The sequence below is a fragment of the Diachasma alloeum genome, unplaced genomic scaffold (genome assembly GCF_001412515.2).
Source record: "Diachasma alloeum isolate Michigan unplaced genomic scaffold, Dall2.0 Dall_scaffold_00518, whole genome shotgun sequence".
NCBI classification, from domain to species: Eukaryota; Metazoa; Arthropoda; class Insecta; order Hymenoptera; family Braconidae; genus Diachasma; species Diachasma alloeum.
The window spans coordinates 30,939-53,735 of record NW_021680650.1 but is presented as its reverse complement, the minus strand read 5'-3'; the positions used below and the strand labels follow the sequence as shown (position 1 = coordinate 53,735).

The 22,797-nt window shown below is 39.5% G+C and overlaps 2 protein-coding genes across 2 annotated transcripts; one reads left to right on the top strand and one right to left on the bottom strand.

Annotated features, from left to right (window-relative positions):
- The first annotated feature begins 213 nt into the window (after window positions 1-213).
- Window positions 214-3,462, top strand: LOC107042763. The gene is made up of 2 exons (XM_015263947.1): window positions 214-873; window positions 1,510-3,462. The coding sequence occupies exons 1-2, from the start codon at window positions 214-216 to the stop codon at window positions 3,460-3,462; spliced, it is 2,613 nt and encodes an 870-aa protein (XP_015119433.1).
- A 14,763-nt stretch (window positions 3,463-18,225) lies between these two features.
- LOC107042761 (zinc finger BED domain-containing protein RICESLEEPER 2-like) lies at window positions 18,226-19,533 on the bottom strand. The gene has a single exon (XM_015263946.1). The coding sequence runs from the start codon at window positions 19,531-19,533 to the stop codon at window positions 18,226-18,228; it is 1,308 nt and encodes a 435-aa protein (XP_015119432.1).
- Between the last annotated feature and the right edge of the window lie 3,264 nt (window positions 19,534-22,797).

The following is a 22,797-nucleotide window of genomic DNA, read 5'->3' as shown; positions in this document are numbered from 1 at the left end:
TTTCGTGACTCCAAGAAACTGAACAGGTCTCTCAGTGCCCCTGATAACATCTCTGATTCCCCCCTGTGCCTCCCAGATATGTCGTCGTCGGACTCAGTCCTGTCCACCCTCCAATGCCCTGTTGTGCATCCTGAGCCACTCTCATAAGAGAAATTCAATCAGCTAGTTTAAAATGGAACTGAAAGGGAGGTGCTGACATCGCTGCTACTGAAGATGAATGATCTATGTGCTGCTGGTAAGGCTAAATCTGATGCTGTCGAAAAATCCTTAGAACAAAACAATAAATATATGAAGGAGCAACTGGATGGATTCAGGAACTTCATTGATACCAAGGAAAAACGTACTAATGAGCAGATCTCGGCATTGACCCAGAAAATATCGGCCCTGGAATCTAAACTCACTGATCTTGCAAAGAATCCGGTCTCTAAAGCCTTGGAGGAGAGAGTAAATTTACTTGAAGCGAACTCTGAGGCTGGAATCGCCTATTTCCTGCAAAAAGAGGTTCAGGCTTTGAAGAAGCAATTGGAGGCCCACGAAAAGTCCAACAGAGCTAAAAATATATCATTGAGAGGTGTCGACCTGAGCTCTTCAACTCCCAAGGAAGCTGTCAACAACTTTTTGTCCACGTATTTCGAGCTCCACAACGTCGTACAGGATGTCAGAGCGGTGGGTAACGCCAAAAAACTTCTTATTGTGGTTCTAACCTCACTAGAGGTGCGTAACAGCGTTATGAAAAACAAATACAAACTGGGTAACAGTCAAGTCAAACAAGTCTTCATTGATCCTGATCTTACTCCTAAAGAGCAAGAGATTTATCGCGAAGTGAGACTTCTTGCTGTCTGCCAAGAACCAGGAAAAAAGAGTCAAGATCAGGTATAACAAGGTTCTAATTGATGATTGTTGGTGGACCTGGGATTACGAATTAAACAAACTCACTCCTAAACCTCAACTGCCTGCCGAACCCTCCAATAAATCTCGTACTCGCTCCCTCTCAAATGGAAAGGCTCCAAAAAACTAACGAGATTAAGCAGATCTAAGGTAATAAAGCTTCAATTTTGGAATATGCAAGGAATGGTTAATGTTATGCACAATAGTTTTAGTCCTGATTTACAAATCCTATGCCTCTCGGAAACTATGCTTTTGAGTCCTTCGCCTCATTTAATTCCATTGAGTCTCAGGGATCACGCCAGATTTTGGTTGCCTGCTGTACGTAATAGAGCCATGGGTCGGGGTAGTGGTGGGCTGGTCTGCCTAGTGAACAAGGATCTTCAATCAACCTTGTTGGAAACTTGCCCCTGGTGGATTTTCTTCCGGATACAGTCCCATACTTGGAATGCTATTATTGGTTCATTCTACTTCTGCCCATCTCTACAACTCGATCAAGTCCTACCTCTGCTCCAATTAACCCTCAATAGCCTGAGGTCGAATCCTGAATTTGCCAATGATATCTTCGTTCTGGGCGGCGATTTCAATGCCTCGATTGCACATTACGAGGACGACTTACCCTAGGAAGCCACCTACGGATCCAGTGTCAGCGAAATCAGGACCTTCTCAGTGGATCGTACTGATGTTAGAGGTGAGCAACTGATGTCTTTTATGATTGATAATGATTTTATTTTGCTCAATGGAAGAACCCTATCTGACACCCCTGCTAAATTCACCAGCAATAGGAGCTCCAACACGTTTGACCTCATATGGGTAAGCGTAGACAAAATTGATCACGTCTTGGATCTGGAGGTCTCCTCGGACCTATTAGGTTCCAACCATCTTCCAGTCTCCCTAGCCTTGCTGGATGTCGTGGAGGTATTGGCTCCAATTCCATCTGTACCCGATAGCCATCCCTCGGATCGTCGTGAGGGTGAGTCCGGTGCAACCCTACTATGGAAGCCCTCCCTAGCTGCTGAATACTCAGCCCGTCTGAGCTCCTCATCCAGTGCCCTGAAGAACCCACTTGGCCTTACGATGATTGAAAAAAATGACAACATCCTGGAAGGTATCGAGGAGGTCGCATTAGAGATTTCAATGGTCAGACCACCAAAAAAATCACTCAAGTCCAGATCAGCACAGCCGGGTCCGAGGTGGTTCGACAGTGATTGTCACTCCACTAAGAAAATGATCTCAAAAAAATTTAAAAAACTATATTCTCCCCATCCTGATATGAGGATTGCTGTGGAATTTAAGAAGCTGAATAAATTCTTCCAGAAAATGATCAGGAAAAAAAAGAAATCATCCAGGAAAACAATTATTGACGGCTTCACTAATGTTAAAAATAACATAGGGTTCTGGGTTACAGTGAAGAATGCCAAAGGTTGGTCACCTAGGATAGATCACATATCAATTGTTGGATGGAATAACTTTCTTTCACGGATATACCTGCCTAGGAGTTCCACTCCCCTAGTCATGGCCCCAGTCATAAATGATGCTATGGACGGTGTTATCTCCAGGGTGGAGTTGAACAAGAGCTTAAAAAATATCAAGTTGGGAAAGGCGCCAGGTGATGACTCCATTTCCAACGGTTTCTACAAATCCCTTCCGGACAACTGGAGATCTCAGATGCTCAACCTTTTCAACGACATCTTCTCTTCTGGGCGTGTTCCAGAGTCCTGGGGAACCATCAACCTATGCATGCTATTCAAGAACGGAGATCGCACGGATCCCCTGAATTATAGAGGAATAGCTCTCATTAATACCATCACCAAGATCTTCACATCGATTCTGAATGACCGCATCTCCGTCTGGGCCGAGCACAATAGGATTATCCCTGAAGAGCAGGCTGGGTTTCGTCGGAATAGAGGGACCATGGACAACGTCTTCACTCTTCTTTCTATACTGCAGAACAGACTGAGACAAGTGGGGGGCAGAGTCTATTCGCTTTTCGTGGACTTTCAAAGAGCTTTCGACTCTGTTCCCCATCATTTGTTGTGGCCCAAGTTACAGAGGATTGGAGTCAGCTCACGCATGGTGGCCGTCATTAAGGACTTGTATGATCACGCTTCCATACAGATAAAAACCAGCGAAGGTTCTTCGGACCGCTTTGACGTGAGTGAAGGTGTCCTACAGGGGGAGAAGTTGAGCCCTCTTCTGTTCAACCTCTACCTCTCTGACATAGAATCCTTTTTTCGAAGTAATGGGGCTAGAGGAGTCGACATTGGCGGTATGAGAGACGTGATCCTTCTTTTATACGCTGACGACCTCATAATTCTGGCGTTCAGCTCGATCGACTTAAAACGTAAATTGAGGATTCTAGAGGACTACTGTAAAATTAATGGTCTAACGGTCAATATAAGCAAAACTAAGGTCATGATCTTCAGGAAAGGAGGTCGGTTACCGTCCAAAAACCACGANTCTCCGTCTGGGCCGAGCACAATAGGATTATCCCTGAAGAGCAGGCTGGGTTTCGTCGGAATAGAGGGACCATGGACAACGTCTTCACTCTTCTTTCTATACTGCAGAACAGACTGAGACAAGTGGGGGGCAGAGTCTATTCGCTTTTCGTGGACTTTCAAAGAGCTTTCGACTCTGTTCCCCATCATTTGTTGTGGCCCAAGTTACAGAGGATTGGAGTCAGCTCACGCATGGTGGCCGTCATTAAGGACTTGTATGATCACGCTTCCATACAGATAAAAACCAGCGAAGGTTCTTCGGACCGCTTTGACGTGAGTGAATGTGTCCTACAGGGGGAGAAGTTGAGCCCTCTTCTGTTCAACCTCTACCTCTCTGACATAGAATCCTTTTTTCGAAGTAATGGGGCTAGAGGAGTCGACATTGGCGGTATGAGAGACGTGATCCTTCTTTTATACGCTGACGACCTCATAATTCTGGCGTTCAGCTCGATCGACTTAAAACGTAAATTGAGGATTCTAGAGGACTACTGTAAAATTAATGGTCTAACGGTCAATATAAGCAAAACCAAGGTCATGATCTTCAGGAAAGGAGGTCGGTTACCGTCCAAAAACTACGAGTTTACTCTTAACCGCGCACCAGTCAAAATCGTCTCCGAGTACACATATCTGGGGGTCAAGTTTACTCCTTCAGCGACGGGTAGGGCTGCTACCGATGCAGCAGTATCGAGATCCCGTGCTGCCGCAGCTTCAGTTTTAAGGATTCTCGCTAATATTGGTGCTGATTCATGGGAAGGTATGAGGAAATTGAATTCCAGCATAGTGGTCTCAACCTTGCTGTACACATCTTCATTGTGGACCCTCAGAGACTTGGCTACTCTTGAATCAGGACACCTTTTCTTTCTCAAGCGTCTCTTCAATCTGCAGAGAAATACGCCGGGTTATGCCATTCGCCTGGAGACTGGCATCTTGAGAATCTCTTATGAGGTTATAAAGCAGGCGCTCAACTGGATTGTTAAGATCCTGAAGATGTCAGACGAGCGTCTCCCCAGAATTTGCCTTATGAGACTAATCAACTTGGCTGCACAGCCGGAAGCAGACTCCCCGACCAAAGCCAGATACAACTGGGTCATGCAGCTTAAACACAGCTTGAACGGTATTGATTGCTCTGATCTTTGGACTAATCTGAACCCAAATTGGTGGGAAACGAGGATTCCTGATATTCTTCGTCAACTCGCGGAGAAAGAGAGGTTTGAGGACTACCTCCGTTACCTCTCCTCCCCTTCGATACTGCTCAAGACATTCAGACATCCCTTGGATGATTTCGGAGTCATCTATCCGGAAAGATGCCCTCTCGAGTTCATGAGAGCTAAAATCCAGCTGAGACTATCCACAGTCCACACCTGGTGCCTATACATCAATAAGATAGACTACAGAATCAACGCTAATGAGATTTGCACCCTTTGTAACTCGCTTTGCCCTAAAGACCTGGTGCACTTACTGTTCATCTATCCATTCTATGCTCCGCTGAGGGAGCATTACCTTCCTAACTACTTGCGAACTCCAGATATTATAACTGACTCCAGTATTTCAGCCTTTTTGAACTCGAATAATTTTAGAGATATTAAAGTTTTGTATTGTTTTTTGCAGAAACTTTTGCAACTTCGTTCGCAAGAATTGAATGATTAAGGGGTCTAGCTGTCTAACATAGGAGGACTCGTCTCACCGCTGCCAAAACTGTCTCGATTATTTTCATAGCTTTATTTCGGAAGATTTGGATTTCCTTTTCCTATTGAATTTCTTGAATTACGTTCTGAAGCTTGCGCCACTTTACTTAGCGCTAATCAACTTTGTTCATAGAGTGGATTTTTTATTTTTTTATTTTATTATGTACTCTTCTGGTAACAGGATTCCCCCTGCACCAATAATACCATGTATTAATTGCAGAAATATATATTATTATTATAACTAATTCTATTCCTATATTTTCTACACAATTTCCTCGGCTCAAATTTTCTAAGTTTTTTTGTTTGATTTTCTTGATGAGAAGGAAAGAAAAATAGGATGAAAAAAAATGGGAAAATTTGAGCCGAGGAAATTCTATAGAAAATATCTAAAGAGAATAAGATATATAGAAGAATCGAATTCTATTGATTTTTTGTATTGAATATTTATTATTGAATATTTCGACAGAATCGGCCAAATACTAATAGGCAGTTCAATAGAAATCCAATATAATTTTATAATGAATTCGGAAGGTTTTTCTATCAAATTGTTTCGTGCCTGAAGGCACGGTAATTGTTCTGTCTAATCTTTCAGAAAAATTCTTGTATTGGTTTTCTCTGTATATTTTTAAAGGTACGATTAAGTATCAGTATCATTCGTAAAGCTTTATTGTTTGGAGTGTAAGCAATATTTGAAAAAAGCTAAAATTGTATGAAAACTTCGGCGCAAGGAGCATTTTGAAGATAACAATAAATGGCAGGCGGCTGTATCTTCGATACAGCTGTAATTATGCGTGGATACATCCACGGTCTTTCTTTCTTTCTCGAATTTCCTAAAAGCTCTTTGCATCCCTTCGAATTTGCTGGAAACTCCCTGAATTTCCTCGAAATTTCTGGAAACACCTTGAATTTTTTCAAAATTTCAAGAAACTTCTCGAATTACCTCGAAAGTTCTAGAATTTTCTAGACTTCCGATAGATGACGCTACACACAAAGATCGTTTCTCAAAATGACCCTCCATATTGAAACCATAGACGTATCCATGTCAATATCTACACTGAGTTTACCACTGTATCAGATATTAACACTCTTTACTTCATACGATGTTAACTAGGGACTCTTTGATTGCCAATTTACGACTGACGGCGGAACGTGCCGATCCGCCTTTTAGAGGGAATTGTGAATCTAGAAATTTCTGCACTGGAAATTGATAAAACTAGCGAGGTTATGAGGTTATAAATAATCTTTGGAAGCTTATTATATTCAACTTGTTTTTTATTTACCACATTTATTAACTTGATATGCAATAGGATTGCATAAATAATCTTGGATTACACGCTTTTGTAATCAGTATGAAAAGGGGTATAGCCAAACGTGTCTATATTTTATATATAAGTATATGCAAACTTAAAGTCCCGATATATGAGAATAATCGCAAAAAGAATTTTTATCTCAAAAATGCACCAATTCAAATTGTGTGGCTACATTCAAATGTGGTTTCAACAGAAATTTCTATGACTAACAATCTGTCGGTATATTACCGATCGACTGACGGTTGATAATGTATCGACAGTCAGCATCGCCGATAGATGGCGCTGCGGCATAAGGACTGTTTCACAAGATGACCCCACTGCTCTCTATACTAACTGGATAGACTATCCTCACGGGCCGAGTACGCTGGAAACTGAGGGCTTTGAATAGTTCGCCAGCGCCTCCCTCGTATGGCCTCAGAACTATAGGATGCCTCAATGTGCTTGCGCGACTAGAATGCTAGATAGTGGGGATGGTTATCTGACTGTGTCATTTTTTCGGTCCCATAACCCCCAAATAGGTGTCATTTCGGTGACTGTCAATCAACAGCGAATACCTGGGCATTACCTGTCGACGAATGTCTTTAGGAAGAGTTCAATGGTCAGTGAGGTTACGAAATAATTCATTCCTTCCATTCTGTAAACTTTTACAAAAATGGTTCGGTGTGAATACTGCAAAAAAAGATCCACCAAATCGAAAGAATTGTCTTTCCATAAGTTTCTGATTTTGTATCAGTGAAATGTGTAATGCAACTATAAGTAGATATTGCAGGAGGTAATGTATATGAAACATAGGCTCCAATTATAATAAAAAGAAAGAGTAAATATGAATTGCATTCGACAATGCAAGGCAATAATTTGGAGATATGAGAAGTTCACTAATGGTGATAAAATAATAAAACTGGCAGTGATCTAGCTCGCACAGTCTGCTGAATAATGTCTTTGTTGTATTGTATTAGTGCTCGAAATTGCGAAAAATAATTTTAATAAATACCACATGTGATTTTCTATTGCAGAAAAAGATAGAATTATTTCAATTAGATTTTTTTATTTTATTTTATTATATTTCAATTAGATCTGCATCGAATTGGTCTTATCATTCCGTCCATGCTATTTCACTTGAACCTGATCAAAATCGAGCTTCTATTATTTTTTTGTTTCATCCTTTCCTGTAACGATAATGTCACCTCATTGCACCACACAATAACTATTTTAAAGAGGATGCATATTCATGTAAGAATTTGTCGGAAGACGAATGGTTTCTCCACTTTCTGTGTTTATTCCCCCCGGCAATCATCCCAGTTATCATTTCAATTGACGACAATGAAAATCCTCCCTTCAAATCTTGATTTTGTATAATACAACATCAGAAAAATGACCACTCAATTTTCCAATTTTACCAGGTCACATTACCCACCCCCCACTATGCGACTACGGTCGCGAAATCGCGCTAGCGGCGCGCTTAGTTCCTAGGCCATACAATGGAGGCGCTGGGTGAACGTCCAACTTGGGCCACCAGTTTCTTACAGGATAGTCTATCCAGTTAGTATAAAGATCAATGAATGATCCCCCTCAACGAAACCATAGACGTATCCATGTGAAAATGAAATTTTTCGTGGTTAGACGAAGCAAAATCGACCGGTTCTGCGATTTTCTCTAGTTATTGAGTCCACCTAATGGTATATGACTTAATTATTGGCCCGTAGATTAAATTGATTAGAACACCTATTTGAATTGAAAAGTTTTCCCGCAAAAAAACGGCGTTTTGAAGCGCCATCTGTGGACTATCAAAGACGTTAGGAAAAAATGTCGAACGCACAAATTGTCGAGTGAGAATGCGAAGGTGCCGCCATCTGGCGGCGATGCACTGAAAGGTTGTAGGATGGTAAAAAAGGGTTTTAAAGTCAAAAATGAGTAAATAAATATGAAAAAATCATTTTCGGGTGCAATTCATGATTTAAAACCCTTTTAATGACAATTGGGCATCTTCGAGGATGTTCCGGATCCCCCCCCCCCCNTATAATTTTCCACGGGGAATAATCATGTTTCTGGAGTCTGGGATGCATCTCTTGTGAAATCCACGTGGTCACGATGACCTCTGGATATTTAAACCATCCCCAGGTCACTCTTAAACATTCTTTGAATGAATTCTCGGGAAATAAACATGTCCTTGGCAACTCTGGAGCATGTACTTTGAAATCCACGGGGTCCCGATGACCACTGGATTTTCAAACCATCCCCCAAGTCATTCTTACGCTTTTTTCAATAATTCCACGCGGAATAAACGTGTCCTTGAAGACTCTGAAGCATGTGCTTCGAAATCCCCGGGATCCTGATGACCACCGGATTCCCAAATCACGCACCAAGTCCCTCTTACACATTTTTTGATTAATTCCTCCGAGGATAAATGTGTTTTTGGAATCTCTGGAGCATGTATTTCGAAATCCCCGGGGTCCCGATGACCACTGGATTTCCAAATAATGCACCAAGTCCCTCCGATACATTTTTTAAAAAATTCCTCGGGGAATGAACATGTTTTTGGAACCTCCGGAGCATATATTTCGAAATCCCCTGGTTTCCGATGACCACTGGATTTCCAAATCACGCACCAAGTCCTCCTATCCATTTTTAAAATAATTCCTCGGAGAATAAACGGGTTTTTGGAACCTTTGGAGTATGTATTTCGAAATTCTCGGGGTTCCGATGACCACTGGATTTCCAAACCACGCACCAAGTCTCTCTTACACATTTTTTGCTTAATTCCTCCGGGGGATAAACGTGTTTTTGGAATCTCTGGAGCATGTATTTCGAAATCCCCGGGGTCCCGATGACCACTGGATTTCCAAATCACGCACAAAGTCACTCCTATACATTTTATAAATAATTCCTCGGGGGATAAACGCGGTTTTGGAAACTCTGGAGCGTATACTTTGAAATTCACGGGGTCCCGATGACCACTGGATTTTCAGACCACCCCCCAAGTCATTCGCACATTTTTTTTCAATAATTCTACGGGGAATAAACGTGTCCTTGAAGACTCTGGAGCATGTACTTCGAAATCCCCGGGATCCCGATGACCACCGGATTCCCAAATCATGCATCAAGTCCCTCCTATACATTTTTTAAATAATTCCTCGGGGGATGAACATGTTTTTGGAACCTCTGGAGTATGTATTTCGAAATCCTTGGTGTTCCGATGACCAGTGGATTTCCAAATCACGCACCAAGTCCCTCCTATACCATTTTTAAATAATTCCTCGGAGAATAAATGTATTTTTGGAAACTCTGGAACATGTATTTCGAAATTCACCGGGTTCCGATGACCACTGGATTTCCAAACCATGCACCAAGTCCCTCTTATGCATTTTTTAAATAATTTCCCGGGAAATAAACGTGTTTTTGGAACCTTTGGAGCGTGTATTTCAAAATCCTCGGGGTTCCCCGATGAATCATTAAAAAAATGTATAGGAGGGACTTGGTGCGTCATTTGGAAATGCAGTGGTCATCAGAGCTCCGAGGATTTCGAAATACACGCTCCAAAGGTTCCAAAAACACGTTTATTCCCCGAAGAATTAATTAAAAAATGTGTAAGAGGGACTTGGTGCATGATTTGGGAATCCGATGGTCATCGGGACACGATGGGTTTTCAAAGACATGCTCCAGAGGTTCCAAAAACATGTTCATTCCCCGAGGAATTATTTAAAAAATGTATAGGAGGGACTTGGTGCATGATTTGGGAATCCGATGGTCATCGGGACACGATGGGTTTTCAAAGACATGCTCCAGAGGTTCCAAAAACATGTTCATTCCCCGAGGAATTATTTAAAAAATGTATAGGAGGGACTTGGTGCATGATTTGGGAATCCGATGGTCATCGGGACACGATGGGTTTTCAAAGACATGCTCCAGAGGTTCCAAAAACATGTTCATTCCCCGAGGAATTATTTAAAAAATGTATAGGAGGGACTTGATGCATGATTTGGGAATCCGGTGGTCATCGGGATCCCGGGGATTTCGAAGCACATGCTTCAGAGTCTTCAAGGACACGTTTATTCCCCGTGGAATTATTGAAAAAAGCGTAAGAATGACTTGGGGGGTGGTTTGAAAATCCAGTGGTCATCGGGACCCGAGGTTTATTCCCCGAGGAATTATTCAAAAAATGTATAGGAGGGACTTGATGCATGATTTGGAAATCCAGTGGTCACCGGGACTCCATGAATTTCAATGAACATGCTCCAGAGGTTCCAAAAACACGTTTATTCCGCGAAGAATTAATTAAAAAATGTGTAAGAGGGACTTGGTGCATGATTTGGGAATCCGATGGTCATCGGGACACTATGGGTTTTCAAAGACATGCTCCAGAGGTTCCAAAAACACGTTTATTCCGCGAAGAATTAATTAAAAAATGTGTAAGAGGGACTTGGTGCATGATTTGGGAATCCGATGGTCATCGGGACACTATGGGTTTTCAAAGACATGCTCCAGAAGTTCCAACAACACATTTATTCCCCGAGGAATTAATTTAAAAATGTTTAAGAGGGACTTGGTGCGTGATTTCGGAGTCCGGTGGTCATCGGGATCCCGGGGATTTCGAAATATTGCTTGCGAGTTTTCAAGAACACGTTTATTCCCCGTGGAATTATTGAAAAAAGCGTGCGAATGACATGGAGGGTGGTTTGGAAATCCAGTGGTCATCGGAACCCCGAGGATTTCGAAATACATACTCCAGAGGTTTTAAAAACATGTTCATTTCACGAGGAATTATTTTAAAAAATGTATAGGAGGGACTTGGTGCGTCATTTGGAAATCCAGTAGTCATCGGGACTCCGGGGATTTCGAAATACATACTCCAGAGGTTTTAAAAACATGTTCATTTCACGAGGAATTATTTTAAAAAATGTATAGGAGGGACTTGGTGCGTCATTTGGAAATCCAGTAGTCATCGGGACTCCGGGGATTTCGAAATACATGCTCCAGAGATTCCAAAAATACGTTTATCCCCCGAGGAATTAATCAAAAAATATGTAAGAAGGACTTGGTGCGTGATTTGTAAATCCAGTGGTCATCGTAACCCCAAGGATTTCGAAATACATACTCCAGAGATTCCAAAAACACGTTTATTCCCCGAGGAATTATTTTAAAAATGGATAGAAGGACTTGGTGCGTGATTTGGAAATCCAGTGGTCATCGGAAACCAGGGGATTTCGAAATACATGCTCCAGAGGTTCCAAAAACATGTTCATTCCCCGAGGAATTATTTAAAAAATGTATAGGAGGGACTTGGTGCGTCATTTGGGAATCCGGTGGTCATCGGGACCCCGGGGATTTCGAAATACATGCTCCAGAGATTCCAAAAACACGTTTATCCCCTGAGGAATTAATCAAAAAATGTATAAGAGGGACTTGGTGCGTGATTTGGGAATCCGGTGGTCATCAAGATCCTGGGGATTTCGAAGTACATACTCCAGAGTCTTCAAAGACACGTTTATTCCCCGTGGAATTATTGAAAAAAAGCGTGCGAATGACTTGGGGGGTGGTTTGAAAATCCAATGGTCATCGGGACCCCGTGAATTTCAAAGTACATGCTCCAGAGTTGCCAAGGACATGTTTATTCCGCGAGAATTCATTCAAAGAATGTTTAAGAGTGACCTGGGGATGGTTTAAATATCCAGAGGTCATCGTGACCACGTGGATTTCACAAGAGATGCATCCCAGACTCCAGAAACATGATTATTCCCCGTGGAAAATTATAACCCGTGCTGCGGTGTAGTGGGGGGGATCCGGAGCATCCTCGAAGATGCCCAATACTCATTAAAAGTGTTTTAAATCATGAATTGCACCCAAAAATGATTTTTTCATATTTATTTAAAACCCTTATTTAAAACCCTTTTTTACCATCCTACAACATTTCAGTGCATTGCCGCCAGATGGCGGCACCTTCGCATTCTCATTCGACAATTTGTGCGTTCAACATTTTTTCCTGGCGTCCTATCAAACCACTTAAGTCCGATTATGGTCCGATTGGCATAACCTCAAAAAACTTGGTAAATAAAAATGTTCGACAAGCAGCATTTGAGGCACTCCCTCCTTTTCACCTTCCAACTTGAAAAAGCTGCTGCAGAAGCACAAGAAATGATTTGTTCGGCCTTAGGAGAGAGTGTTGTACTTTATAGCACATGTAAAAAGTGGTTCAAAAAATTTCGGGATGGACATTTTGATCGCCAGGATGAAGAACGTCCTGGGCAACCAAAAAAAGTTGACGAGAAGTTGAACAACCTACTCAATGAAAATCGCTATTAAACACAACAGGACCTTGCTGATACTCTCGGAGTAACTCAATCAGCTATTTCAAGACGTTTCATAAGAATTGGGAGGATACACAGAAGGAGGGTCCTTGAGTAGCCCATCATCTTACCTCAGAAAACAAAAGTAAACGCTCTGAAATTGCAATGTGTCTACTAACCAGGTTCAAACAAAACGACTTTATACATAAAATTGCGACTGGGGATGAAAAGTGGATATTTTACGACAATCCTAAGAGGCGAAAGTCGTGGGTTTATCCGGGGGAGCCGTCAACGAGTACTGCAAACCTAACATTCTCGGGAAGAAATTGTTGTGTATTTGGTGGGATTCCAAAGGTGTAATCTATTATTAGAAACTCGAACAGGGGGAAACTGTCACTGCTAAGCGTTACCAGGACCTACTGGTAAAATTGAGTGATGCTATTGAGGGAATAGCTACTGAGACCTTTTACTGGTGGTGATATGAGACAAGTGATTTTGCCGCAGGATAACGCGCGGCCACACACAGCAAAAGAAACTCTGAAAGTTATCTCCACGTTGGGCTGGGAAATTCTCCCACATGGGGCGTATTCTCCAGACCTTGCGCCTCCTGACTATCACTTTCTTCGGGCGCTACAATATCACCTGGTGGATACCCAGTTTCAGTCTCCTGAAGAAGTCTGGCAGAGCATTGATGACTTCATCCAGTCAAAACCGCCATCTTTTTTCCGAGCCGGAATCCAACAATTGCCCGATAGATGGGAGAAATGCGTGCAAAGTGACGACTATTATTTTCAAGATCAGATCTGTATTCATTTTTTTATAAATGAATGTCAAGTGTCGAAAAAATGCCGAGAATAAAATCATACACCTAATATTTCCACATTGCGTCATGTATCACAAACTGATCAATGGGTCCCAAGGCCCAGAGAAGACTTTTAAATTTCACCGGCGGATCTGCATAAAATATTTTTATTTTGTGCTACACATCATAAAGAAAGGTTCTTTTACGAAATGGTATTTTACGTAACAACGGCTTCGCCGCACTCATGCGTAAAATCCGATTTACCGCCTGAGTTATGTAAAATGGTTTATGTTGCAAGTGCGTAAAGGGGAAGGGAGGAGAGGTCTAGGGAGCTAAGCCTCCCCACAAAAAAGTGATGAGGTACAGGGGGCGAAGCTGAAGAAAAAAAAGAAAATTTTAAGAAAAAAAAGAGAGAAAGAAGTAAGAAAAAAAGATAAATAAATATTTGAGAATAAGTCTTTTTTTTTAATTTTACGGCCTCCGAGTCCCTTTTTCGGGTCCCATTCGGCACTCTATCAACCCTATGCATGCGGCTGTGGATTCTGCACTGTACCGCATTCGCATTCCTATAGAGCATAGAAGTAGCATGGGGAAACCACAGAAAACCCATGCCGGTACAGGCGGTTCCTCTATTAGCAACCTCCCGCTCGCCGGAGCCTTCCGTTGAAAAATTCGGTTCCACGGGGAATCGAACTCACAACCTTTCACACACTAGACTTGCGTCTAATCCACTCGGCCACCGACGTCGGTGGGGAATAAGTCTTTACTATTATTTTTGTTTCATAAAAGATGAGGAATATGAGGAATGTTTTTTAATATTATATGAAAATTTATTAATGATAAATATATCCAAGACTTAGCAGCAGTTCAGAAGAGGTTCCTCAAATTCCTGGCCTGGAGGGAGGACAGTGTTTACCCTGAACGAGGCTCCAATTACCGGTTGCTTTGTAAACGTTTTAACTTCCTGACTCTTGAACAACAGAGAGCCAAGACCGCGATTATATTCGTTATCAAGGTCCTTAGGGGTATCATTGATTGCTCCGAGATATTGTGTCAACTTAATATCATGTTTTCTCACTCGATCACCCAGTCGGGTTCATGCATTTATCCCCCGAGGGCCAGGAATAACCTAGCTTTCAGATCGCCTATCCACCAAGTGAGCATCGCAATTAATTTAATGCTCAACCTTTTCCACTTGTTTCGCCACATGCAACCTATTGTAATACTACATCATGTTCCTCATACATCGTATTTTGACCGATTATAGGATAAACTTCAAATAAATTTATTCATCTACCTATAAGTTATGTAATTGGCCTCGGCTGTTTGACTGTTCCTACAATAAATAGATAAAAAATAAATAACACAAATGATTGCAAGACATAATTTATAATATATTATTGTTATGGTTATTCACCTTTTTTTTGTCATATAAATCGAGATGGAGCAATTGTTAAAAGTTTAGAAAACATTAGATTGTGGATTTTTTTAGGAAGGTCATTATATCAATATTCTCTTTATTGTTGTTAGTGTACGTCGTAGATGTCGATGGTTGTTAATGTTTTTGCTTCCGAATGGAAGCATTGTAATCGACCAAACTCAAGTTTTTCTGATTTTGATGGTTGTAGAGTCCTGAGGTAGCAGTGAATGGATGTTGATGATTGATTTTTTGATTTTTCTTTGTGTTGGAGTTGGTTGGAGTTGATGAGCGTTTGTTAGTTGTGTCGACGTTGATATTATGGTTGTCACTGAGGTTCGTGTTTGGGTACTGAATCATCATCAATGGAGTATATGTTATTTTCATCATCAGTGTTGAGATTTTTTGGTGTTGATATGCCTATATTATTGATCAAAGACGGTTGACATGTTTGTGTGGGAGGGGAGGTTAGGTTTTTCGGGAATGATTATTTTGTTTTAGATTCGTTGGCAGACTTTATACTTTATACATTTCGAATCGGCGACGTATTTATAAGCGGTTTTGGTTGATTGCCATCCCCCATGAATAGTGATGCCGCAAGAGAGCGTGGATGGCGAGACAAGACGGGAGAAACTGCGCAAGAGACGAGACAAGAGAACGAGTCTCTTGTCTCGCCCGGCCGCGAAACAAGACGAGAGAGGCAAGGGGAGAGACGAGAGAACTGGCAAAAGAGACGAGAAATCCGGATCATAATTTATTGAATTCATGACAAATTACTATCTAATATCTGTCAATAACTACTCAAATGTTGTTTGAGGCAAAAATTAATGCAAAAAAAAACGAAAATAAGAATTTTTGAAAGCGAAAGTGACGATTTCCGCTCACTAGAATGGAAGCTGATATAATTCATTGGAGGATTATGAACCATCAATAATTAGCTCGTTCGTTGGAAATATCTGAAATAGTTGCCAAACGGTTCTTCCTTCTTTTGTTGTTATTATATTTAATTTAAACAGACACGTATGAAAAAATTCAATAGAAAAACCTAGCGAATTCGCTAGAAAATTCCTTAGGATTTCTATAGAATTTTATATAATTTTTTGGCCGTTTCTATTGACACGTTCAATAACAAATATTCTATAGAAGAAGTCAATGGAATTTGATTTTTCTATACAACTTATTCTATTGAAATATTTTCTATATAGATTTTTCTAAGCTCAAATTTTCTGAGTTTTTTCTTCATTCTAATTTCCTTTTCTTCAGAAAACTTAGAAAAATAGAGTTGAAGAAATTCTATAGAAAATCTTCAATAGAATAAATTGTATAGAAAAATCGAATTCTATTGTCTTCTCCTACAGAATATTTTCTATCGAATGTATCAATAGAAACGGTCAAAAACTTATAGAAAGTTCTATAGAAATCCTATACAATTTTCCAGCGAATTCGCAATGTTTTTCTATTAAATTTTTTCGTGCGGGGATCGTGAGAAAATTATTTTTTTCTCCTCACCAACTGAAGATTTCCAAGTTTCATCATAGACCTCCTCAATTTCCGAATAATTAATTATTAATAGATCACACGAGTTCCAACATAAATCAAGAACACAAAATTATAGAAAATGATTATTAGACGATCGATTCATGTGTTTTATATTTAGTTTCCAAATAATTCCCTACACATCATACAAACATCATAAATGTTCTATTTCTCTAATTTCTCACATCACAATAGTTGGAGTTTCATCTTTGGAACTTGTTCAGACGTGAACCAAGAGTTCATGCATAAAAATCATTCAATACGAGTATGTTTAGTATATTATCGATTCCCGTGCTTTATATTCAATACTAATCTATTCTATCTGAGGTATTCCATGCAAAATGAGTGATTGATGGTGATTTTTCTGTGATTGGGGGGCTAGGGAAACTAATTCGTAATTTTTTCCGATTTTTTCGACAGCTCATTTCGGAGGTATAATATTTTTATTGGGCTTTTTTTCCCCATTAATTCTAATTCTACTTATCCGATTTTAATTCATCGTCCTCGCAAATGTCCCATTTCCCACCATCTATGAGAATATTTTGGGCCAGATTTCATTTTTCAATCCCTCGGTGCTCATAATAACCAGTTAAAGAAAAAAACGTTGGAATACTTGATCTTTCAAAATTACGTCACGTTTTTTTTTCCCATATTTTTCTCAGTTACTTTTATAATAGAAACAAGTATTTTGAGTCGTCATACAAGTTGGGTGCCGTCCTGGATATATTTTATTTTAATTTTGAATTTTCAAAATTACACGAATTTGGCCAAGACAACCCAAAAAAACTTCGATCATGTTTCGAAATAATGAGTAACATTGGGTATACATTCGAATTCACCCCATGCTGTTCATAATCAAAGTCAATCCACGTCATTTTAAGGTATTTTCACCAAATTTGCGGAATTTCGAAAAAAAAAAGAAACCGATCTAGGAAAAAAATCTACTTTTATGACGGCTCAAAATACTGGTTCTTATTATAAGAATTACTGGAAAAGAGATGAGAAAAATTAAATATGACGTAACTTCTAAAATTCAAGTTTTTCAACTTTAAAAAAAAATTTGTTGACTATTTAGAGAGTGAAAAAAAAATACCCAAAACATTCTTGTAAGCGGTAGAAAATGGGACATTTCGATGCATGATAAATAAAAATCGGAGAAATAGAAACCAAGTTATGGAAAAAAAGCACAAAAAACAAAGGAAACATCATATTTTCAAAATAAGTTGTTGAAAAAAATCAGAAAAAAATTAAGAGATCGATTTTTCAGCCCTCCAATCGTAGAAAAAATCTCCATCAATCTCCAAGAGGGTGAGGGNAAAAATTTGTTGACTATTTAGAGAGTGAAAAAAAAATACCCAAAACATTCTTGTAAGCGGTAGAAAATGGGACATTTCGATGCATGATAAATAAAAATCGGAGAAATAGAAACCAAGTTATGGAAAAAAAGCACAAAAAACAAAGGAAACATCATATTTTCAAAATAAGTTGTTGAAAAAAATCAGAAAAAAATTAAGAGATCGATTTTTCAGCCCTCCAATCGTAGAAAAAATCTCCATCAATCTCCAAGAGGGTGAGGGTCAGCCGTTGGCTCATTTAGCGGACAATATCTCAGATAGATCATGAAAACACCAATTAACTGCTCTATCTTTCTACTTTCTCACTTCACAATAGTTGGTTTCATCTTTGGAGTTAGCTCAGGCGTGAATCAAGTGTTCATGCACGGAAATGATTAAATATATTTGTTTATTACAAACAAACAAACCTTTATCAATCATACAAACATCACCAATGCTCTAGTTTTTTTCATTCTCCTATGACAATAGTTGGAGTTTTATCTTTGGAGCTAGTTCAGACGTGAACCAAGAGTTCATGCACAAAAGTAATTCAATATGTTTGTTGGACAATCGATTCCTGTGTTTTCGAATAATGAGTCCGGCTTTGCTGAGTAATCGTTCAGAAGGTACGTTCGATCCACAAATTGATAGATAATCTCGAGCCATTCTTGCTAAATTTGGAAAATTCTGCTCTTTTTGAGACCACCATTCCAGAATATCTACATCCTTATTCTCTCGATCCAGTTTCAGATAATTCTCGACTTCCGTCGTCCAATCTCGTTTCTTCTCTGTACTGTATATTGAATTCAATGCTTTTGTATATTCATCCATTTCCGAGTCATTACTAATGGGAATAATTCCCTCCGATGGTGGGTTGTCCAACGAAGCAGCGTATTCTGTTCGGAAAATCTCTTCAAATTTGTCATACGATTCCTTCTTGAGATCCTTCCCCCATTGGGTTCTATCAAACGTCTCCAGCTTGTGCCGTGGATCCAAGACCAGTACAGCACCATAAATCCAATTTGACTTATTATAATGTTTGATCAATTTATCACGTTCTGCTTGAAAGGCGAGAATCAGATTTTCATCCGTTTTATCGCGACCGGGTTTGTCATCAAGAGATTTACACAGCGCTTCTGTACTGTCAAGCAAAATGTTGACTCCTACAACAACTGAAGCAATAGTTGGATATCGATCTCCTCCCAATTTCCCGAGGAAAATCCATTCTTCTTTCTCAATGAGCAAATGGGATAACGTTGCGTTATTCTGTGCTAAAGCAGAGATCGATTTCTGCATCCTTAACCCTGCGGCAATCAAATCGTGCGTACTATTCCATCTCGTTGAGACATCCAAGGGTAAATGAATGAAATCTTCTTGGAAGGCTGAGCAACAATTTCTGAGTTTGTTCTTCAACTGTTCAGACTTTTTCAGTTTTTTACAGATGCTGCGAAGTCTAGCAATCGGCGAATTGGTGTTGCTCTCTTCAGGATTTTCTTCCATTTCTTCATCAGTCGATTCGTCCTCAGAGTCCATTCCGTCTATGGAATCATCCGCACAATGCTCCAATTTCAACATTTTGAAAGTATCTTGGACAGCCAAATTTACGACATGTTCAAAACAATGAAAATGTTGATTCTTGACATCAAACTCCCTTCCGTCGTTCCCTAATAATTTACCGAGTTCTTTCATAAATACGGTGTTGACAGAGGCATTGTCGAGGGTGATCCCTTGTATTTTATTTAACAATCCAGATTTCTTCAACGAATCATAGAACATGTTGGCCATGTCGAATCCCGAGTGTCGTCCTACACAGGGAATGAAATCTACAGCAAGTGAGTGCATTTTCCACGATGCATCAATGAAGTGAGCGGTGATGCCATAATAAGACTTCCCTCTGATTGATGTGATTTCATTTGTTTTATAGCTTAGTTCACAAATTACATGAAGCTGAAACTAGCGCAAGATTCGCTAGTGGAAGATTCAATTTCATATCTAATTGTTTAAATAATCTAAGGACTATCAAATTTCTTGGGTATATAGATTATATCTATGTGGAGTTTATCCACGAATATTTATTGTTTTTACTCAGAGGTTTTCTTGTTATTAACAAAAACAGATTATTTCAATCAATTTCATAATTTGATTTTTTCAATGAATGTCGAGGTACATGGGATCCCAACAATTTGAGAAAATACTCTCCACCCTTGTATCGAGTTTATCCACTTTTTTTTATTGATTCAGAAAACAACTTTATTTGGCTTTGTTAATTGGAAAAATAATGGGAAAAAAGTAAAAACTGAAATTCGACAAATACAATTTGAGAACGTATTGTCCATCCCTTTATCGAGCTTATACACTTTTTTGTTTTTCAATTAGAAAAAAAGGGTCACAAGGGGCTGAGCCGAGGGTCATAAGGGTCACTTTGGGGCGAGTCGAGGGTCATGAGGGTCATTTGGCGAGAGTCAAGCATCACGAGGGTAACTTGGGGGTGAGTCGAGGGCCATGAGGGTCACTTGGGGCAGAGTGTGAAAAACACTTGATACTTGACTCTCCCCAAAAATAATATTTTTAATACGGGCTAGAAATCTTGGCCATGAAAGGAAAATGTCCGTGCAAAAACATTGGTTGGTAATTTGTGGATCACCCGTTATATTTACGTGAAGAAAAATGAATAATTTACGCAAATGAAATAATAAATAATGGATATAATAATAATAGCAATAAAGAATGGTAAAAAAATAAATATTCACCTTTGTGGTAATACCATGAAGGTTTTCTCTTGTCGTCTGTATATTATCAACATCCTCACTTATTGGGAAAATGTTTGCTGTAAATGTCCTTGTGATTTTTCTTCAAGTACCACTTTAGCCCTGATGTGTTACCATTTGGCATTTTAACATCTACTTGGATGGCATTGGCTTTGCAAAGTTTACACTTCCCAAATTTGATAGTATCCTTGAATATTCCTTCAAAATACGGATTCCAACGTTCACCGATAAATGCACTGCCATCATTAGTCTTCGATTTTTTAGCTTGCTCTGTGCTCGGAGAACTTTCATTGGTTCTTTTCATCATAGCAATTAATGATCACTGTTTACTTGAATCCACACGAATAACATACTCAGTTACACATACCCATACGATCGTTAAAAAAAACTTTGGTTGTTGGCGAAGAAGGTACGAAGTATTCTCGACGTTAGTTGAACTCAAAGTGACCGAAATGCTGCGGCCGCAGTTTCTCGACCTTCCCGAAAATTTGGGAAAAATTTTGAAATTGTGCAATANTGTTTGCTGTAAATGTCCTTGTGATTTTTCTTCAAGTACCACTTTAGCCCTGATGTGTTACCATTTGGCATTTTAACATCTACTTGGATGGCATTGGCTTTGCAAAGTTTACACTTCCCAAATTTGATAGTATCCTTGAATATTCCTTCAAAATACGGATTCCAACGTTCACCGATAAATGCACTGCCATCATTAGTCTTCGATTTTTTAGCTTGCTGTGTGCTCGGAGAACTTTCATTGGTTCTTTTCATCATAGCAATTAATGATCACTGTTTACTTGAATCCACACGAATAACATACTCAGTTACACATACCCATACGATCGTTAAAAAAAACTTTGGTTGTTGGCGAAGAAGGTACGAAGTATTCTCGACGTTAGTTGAACTCAAAGTGACCGAAATGCTGCGGCCGCAGTTTCTCGACCTTCCCGAAAATTTGGGAAAAATTTTGAAATTGTGCAATAAATTAGGAGAGAAGTTGGGGTTCGCGGGGGAGGTATGTCCAAGAGGTACAATCGGTGAAGGGTACGCTTGGAGATATAAAACAACACATGGTACGGCGAATCGAACAATCGGTTTGCCGAAAAGGTAGGAAAGGTGCCATAAAGAAGGGTAGAAGGCCGATAGAAAAAATTTGTCAGTAAACACACAAAGATTAAACCCTTGATTTATAAGTCCACGTGTGGGGAAAAGTCTAGAGTGTTCAGCTACTGTCGTGGTGAGAAGATTTATTGCTATGGTTTATCAGCAATATTTTGAAATTTATAATAAATGCGAATGTTCAAAATTTTCATTCGACACGAAAATTCCAAATGTCAGAAAAGATTAATAAATCAAAACAATTCCGATCGAGATCATATTTCACAACTTTTTGCTTGTATGCTAGTATGCTGCAGAGTCAGAATGAGAATGAAGAATAAAAAATGAATATTCCAAAAATCGATTTCTTATGGTCTCTGCATATTATAACGTTACTAATAAATGAGAAAGCAAGATGTACCAATAAAAATGATTATCTTATGAATGAAAATTATGAATAAATTATGAAACGAGGGAGAATCGATTTTTGGGATGGTCATTTTTTGTTCCCAATTTTCGGTTTGACTCTGCAGCGTACAGGCGAACAATTTTGAAACATTATTCCAATCAAAAATATGGATTTTTTCTAAAAATTATCAGATTAGAGGAAAAAATGGAAAACAGACGGAAATCAACGTTTGCAGTTTTATTTTTCCATTTGCATAATGAAATTGAAGTCGGGAGAAAAATGATCATCATTTTTTGAAAGTTCAGAAAATTTAAGAGCAAAATCCATGCTTCGCGTTCGTTTATTAAATTTTCAAAATCATTAAATTAGATCGAAGAATAACGAGACGAAATCTTACAATCTCGCAGAGCGTAACTGATTAACCCGCGGGATTTTGGCTAGTCACATATTCTCTTTTTTATAAGTATTCGAAAGAAACAAAAACTAAATCATCCCAAATTTTCAGGCTGGATTTTCCTTCGATATTCGGTGGAACAGTTCATATATATTTTTATCAGCCGGCAGAAATTTCAAATGATTCGGGAGAACCCAAGACAAGACAAGACAAGACGACAAGAATCTTGCTCTCTTGGCAAGACGAGAGAAGGGTTTTGTCTCGCCCAGCGATACAAGACAAAACGAGAGAGTTTCCACCACATGACGAGACAAGACACGAGAGTAGCCGATTCTCGTCTCGTCTTGTCTTGCGGCATGGGTAGTGACCCATGAATTTTCAAT

Coding starts and splice junctions, on each gene's coding strand:
- LOC107042761 (XM_015263946.1), bottom strand. CDS start 19,533: ATGGCCAACATGTTCTATGATTCGTTGAAGAAATCTGGATTGTTAAAT.